This window comes from Miscanthus floridulus, chromosome 7 (assembly GCF_019320115.1).
Source record: "Miscanthus floridulus cultivar M001 chromosome 7, ASM1932011v1, whole genome shotgun sequence".
In the NCBI taxonomy this organism is placed as follows: Eukaryota; Viridiplantae; Streptophyta; class Magnoliopsida; order Poales; family Poaceae; genus Miscanthus; species Miscanthus floridulus.
Genome location: NC_089586.1, coordinates 61,438,745 through 61,444,019, shown reverse-complemented (window position 1 = coordinate 61,444,019; position 5,275 = coordinate 61,438,745). Strand labels below are relative to the sequence as shown.

Here is a 5,275-nt window from a genome sequence, read left to right as displayed (position 1 = left end):
GGGATCTAACTTCCTAATGTTTGGGTTAAATACTTTAGCCTCAACAGGACCCCCACACTCGTAAGTGTTTTAGTGAGGGTACTCTTCCTGTCCACAATTCATATGGTGTTTTGGGCACCGACTTACTTGGTACTCTATTGAGAATATGAATGGCGGTTTTTAACGCCTCCATCCACAGGCTCAATGGTAAGGTGGAGTAACTTATCATACTACGCACCATATCCATCAAGGTACGGTTACGCCTTTCAGCTACTCTATTCTGCTGAGGTTCGCCCGATGTTGAATACTGGGTGACTATAGCATTCTCCTATAAGAACCTTGCAAAAGGTCTAGGAACTTGTCCATATGGGGTATGCCGACCATAGTACTCCCCCCCCATAGTCAGACCTAACTATCTTAATCTTTAAATCATGCTGATTTTCAACTTCTGCCTTAAATATTTTGAATTTATCCAACGCTTCTGTTCTTTCTTTAATTGGATAAATGTAGCTAAAACAAGAGTAATCGTCTGTGAATGTTATGAATGAATCATAACCATCCACACTTTTTACAAGAAAAGGACCACATATGTCTATGTGAATTATCTCTAAAATTCCTATGCTTCGTTTGGCATCCTTTTTAATTTTCTTTACATACTTTCCTTTAATACATTCTATACATTGCTCTAAGTCAGCGAACTCCAGTGGAGGAAGAATTTCATTCTTAACTAGTTTCTCTATTCTCCCCCTCGAAATATGGCCTAAATGACAGTGCCATAATTTCGACGATACATTAGGAGTTTTCTTTCGTTTTCTGTTTGCATTGTTCGATGAGGATACATTCTCATTCACATCACATACGGAATTCACATTTTTACGAAGTGATAACAAATAAAGCTCGTCTTGTCAGAAGGTAAGACCAATACATCTATTATTAAACAATATCTAACATTTGCCATTTCCAAAATGATAATCATAACCATCGTGGTCCGACTTTGAAACACTAATCAAGTTTCTTTGCAAAGAAGGTACATAAAAAACATCTCTAAGAAAAAGTATGAAGCCATCAGCAAGCTCTAGCGGAAGATCACTAATGGCCTCAACATCTGCTTGTACTCCATTTACGACTTTAATGAAACTTTCTCTTCTTTGCAAAGTTCTCATCGAACGAAATCCTTGTAAAAAATTAGCAACATGAATAGTTGCACCTAAATCAATCCACCAAGTAGATTTTGAAAACTTGACATACAAGGATTCATTTACAAATGTAATAATGTTCTCACCTTTCTTTTTCATAATCAACTTTAGGAAATCAGGACAATCTTTCTTGTAATGTCCCATCTTCTTGCAGTGGAGACATTGATCTTTATCCACTGGGAATTGCTTGTTCTGAGACTATTGCATGGACCCTTTTCAGGTGACTTGGAGGAAGAGCTATTATTATAGTTCTTTTTCTTATTATCTTTTAGGTAGTTGATAGTACCACCCTATGAAACTTTTATTCTTTCCTCCTCCTGCACACACATGGCTATGAGCTTTTCTAGATCCCATTTCTCGGGCTGTATGTTGTAATTAACAACAAAAGTGTCAAATTCTTTTGGCAAAGAAGCAAAAATCAAATAAATAAGAAACTCATCCTTGAGTGCTAAATCCATTGGTTTGAGCTTAAATGCCAAATTGCTCATTCTCAGTATGTGCTCTCTAATGCCACTGCCAGCACCAGAGTACCTTTCTGTCACCAGCTGCTTAATCAGCTGGGTTGCATATGTCTTTGAAGAGCTAGTGAACTGACTCTTTATTCTTTCTAGGTACTCTGTGACCGTGTCACAGTCTTGGATTGAGCCCACTATTGTAGGCTCAATTGTATTCTTTATCATAGCCAAACATTTCTTATTGGCTGTGACCCACTTTCTATGTTTGAGGTCAAAAGACATCTTTACGGGAGCAAAGTCCCGCTCTCTGTTCTGCCATGCAGCATCAGTCTCATCAGTCTTCCTCATCGGTGCCATAGGTTCTTTAGGATATGGTGTGGTGACTACCCAGTCAACCTCAGCCAAAATAAAGGCCAGGTCGATCTTTTTCTCCCATTCAATGTAGTTATCCCCTTTGAGAGTTGGGATATCTTTGATATAAGCCATCAAGGAGTATCCTCCTAAAAACATAATTTGTCTTTAAAATGAGAACATAATATAATAACAACAATTGCATGCTTTAGTTCCAACTATGGTCAAAATTAAAACATACAATTTATCCTTTTACATTAATTCTACATCACCGTTGGATAGAAATAAAATTAATTTATGACAAAAAACCATAATAACATCATAATATTGCCATTAATCAACATTGGTCAGAATAATAACAATATTATAATAATCTGATAACATGTCTATTTTTCAGAATTAAATTCTCTCGTTGGTTCGAATTTAATAATGAAAACAACAACTTTAAAAACGTAGCGGAAACTTTGAATAAAATTTACATGATAATATTTTCCAGAAGCAACTTTACTTTTTACTGAACAAAAAATATCATTGGATAAATTTTGTACAGAAATTATCATCAAAATTCAATTCAAACTCATCAAATATGAATCAAATCAGTTTCTGGAAAAAAGGAAAAATTGAATAAACTTTTTTTACTATGCACATGCATTTCGGCCCGAAGGCCTCGGCAACGTAGCCCAGCGTGGCCTAGCGTGGAGCATGGCTCGGCTCGCACATCGCTTCTCCCTGCACCTAGGCCATAACCTGGGCCTGTGCCAGGAAAGAGGCCCAGCTACCCACGGCACCGCCCGCCTCGATCAGCGCCGTCCATCTAGATCAGACAGACGATGTGCGCGCCACGGGGAAACAAAAACCCCATCCTGGCCACGGGTTCCCTAAACCCTAGGTCATTCTCTCCCTCCCCTTCTCTCTCATCGCGCAGCTCTCTGAGAACCAGCCATAACAGCAGCCGTCCTTGGTGGCCAAGGGAGAAGAAGAAGGGCTCCGCCCCGCGCCCTCTCGCCGGCGTGCGTGCTCGCCCAAGGCTGAGCACACCGCCATCGAGGGGCCACATGGTGGTGCCCTATTGCCGTGACCGCACGTGCGAGGTGTCGGGCGGCTCGTTGTTCTGCCCCGCGCGCCGTTCGGGAGCGACACCGCGGTCTCCTTTCCACGCGGTGGCGATGCCACTGGCGGTGGGAAAAGCCCAGGTAGGCTTCCTATCTTTAGGGTTAGGGTTGGTTCTATTGGATCCGAATTGAATTCGAACTCCACTTTTTTCTTTTCATTCATTTTTCTTTGCTTTTGACTCGGAAACCCTAGATCTACACCCTAGGCTGACGAACTGCTAGGGTTAGGGTTCTTTGTTGAAACCATGTCCACTTTTCCCATACCCGATCTAGGGTTAGGGTTTGATTTGCTTTCTTTCCCCAATCTAGATCTACGGACTAGATAGGGCTCTGATACCATTGTTAAATCCCAAAGATCACCTAGGGTAGCATCTAGTCGGGTGGTTCTTTGTATTTTGGGAGGAACAAGTAGAAAACCTAATGAACCATACTACAGAGTGATAGAGAGAGGAGAGTGGATGGGAGTGTATAGACCATCAGAGGGCGCCATCAAGCAGGATCCGGTCATCTTGTTCGGTCGGTGACGTTCTGCGCACGGGCAGCGATGGTCGGAGAAGAGTTGGTGAAGTCTAGCGATGCGGTGGGGTGCAGTTAGGCCGACGGTGATGACGGTTGCGTCTTCCCATTGCTGGCTGTGCACCCTTACTAGATTAGACTTAGGGTTTGTTGGTGGGGTAGAGTGGCTCACGGTGAACCTCGTACTATGAGCCGTCGGCCCCCACCACTTTATATAGCGTAGTGCAACGGGGGCCCACCAACCATGTAGGGTTGGGCACCCCCGATCAGGGCGCGTGATCAAGGCCCAATAGGCCGTTGGGCTTATTGGCTGGGAGATTATTCCAACAGGCCATAGTAGCACCGTCTTTGTCGCTGGCGTCAGCCATGCCTAGGGGGCTTCATGGCCGACGCTCATCACTCTGGTGCATGGCCTATGAAGCCACCTCGCCGCCTCCCTCCCATCATCCACCTGGCACACATGTCGGTTCAGCTAGACGCGGAGGGATTCTGATAGGTGGAGAGCAAAAGGCACTAGCGCCATGTCGCTGCCCCTCGTCGCCCTATGCCTTCCAACCTGGTAGGCAAATGCTTCAATTGCCTGGCCGGCGATCATGTCCATGCAAACTGCACCTTCCCCTCCAAGTGCTTCAACTGCAAGGATGTCGGGCACCAAGCGCGGGGTTGTCCTCTCTAGGTCATCAGTCATTGGGAGGGCAAGCGTGATCGCTCCCCTACTCATGCTCTGGGTCATTCCCATGATGTGCGTCATCGCTGCTCCTCACCTTCGCCAGGGGACACTGCCTTGGTGCACTCCGCATCAACTAGGAGGGAACCATCCATCTCATCGGGCTATTAGCCGCTGACTCCGGAGCCATAGTTGGATGAGCTGGTGGAGGGCACATCGGCTCCTCTGCAGGGTGGAGCGGTACCTAACGACGTCACTGATAATGCGGCTAGCGCTGTTGACGTGGAGGGTGGAGGCTCTCCGTTGGTGCCACCATATCATCCACGTCACATTCCGTGCTCCCTACTCAAATGGATCGAGGCACCACTGGCTTCACCGCAAATGCGCTCCAAGACTCCCCTTCTTGAGCTAGCCATGGTACCCCGGACCCCTACCATGTAGGTGGCTGAGGATGCCCTGTCACTTGCGATACTTGCCATGGTGGTCGGCACAAGGCCGGCGGTAACCACGGGGATGGTGCTAGCTCATCTTGGCTAGTACTTTGGCGTCTCGGAGGACCTGATGACCTATGTTGTACCAGGCCAGATGACTTCATTATCTAGTCCATGCGCCATGATGATCTCAAGATGGTGCTCGACACACCATTGCTGGAGGGGGCTCCCTTCGCTCTACACTGGCGGAGGTGGAGTCATCTGATCATGGGTTCCGTGGGCACATTCAGGTACTGTGTGCTTGTCAACATGAAGGGCATTCCATCGCACACCAGATCATTAGAGTTGGCATAGGCAATCCATGGCTCTTCTAGCACCAAGGTCGACATCGTCAAACCTAAGGCGCTAAGTGACCCGGATGACGAGTGCAAGCTGTTCGTGGTGGCATGGTGCGTGCACCAGGACCTGATTCCCAACAAGAACATCATGGCTGTCTCGTAGCCAGAGGAGGAGCATGATGGTGGGCTGCCACTATACCTGTAGCCTAACAAGATCATCCATGACGATG

At 46.1% G+C, this 5,275-nt stretch overlaps 1 protein-coding gene across 1 annotated transcript; it reads right to left on the bottom strand.

The window, feature by feature from the left end:
- Positions 1–1,465: 1,465 nt before the first annotated feature.
- LOC136463316 (uncharacterized) lies at positions 1,466–2,116 on the bottom strand. Its single transcript, XM_066462318.1, has one exon. The coding sequence runs from the start codon at positions 2,114–2,116 to the stop codon at positions 1,466–1,468; it is 651 nt and encodes a 216-aa protein (XP_066318415.1).
- Positions 2,117–5,275: the final 3,159 nt, after the last annotated feature.

Bases quoted from the DNA above. Each gene is read 5' to 3' on its own strand.
- LOC136463316 (XM_066462318.1), bottom strand. From the start codon at position 2,116: ATGGCTTATATCAAAGATATCCCAACTCTCAAAGGGGATAACTACATT.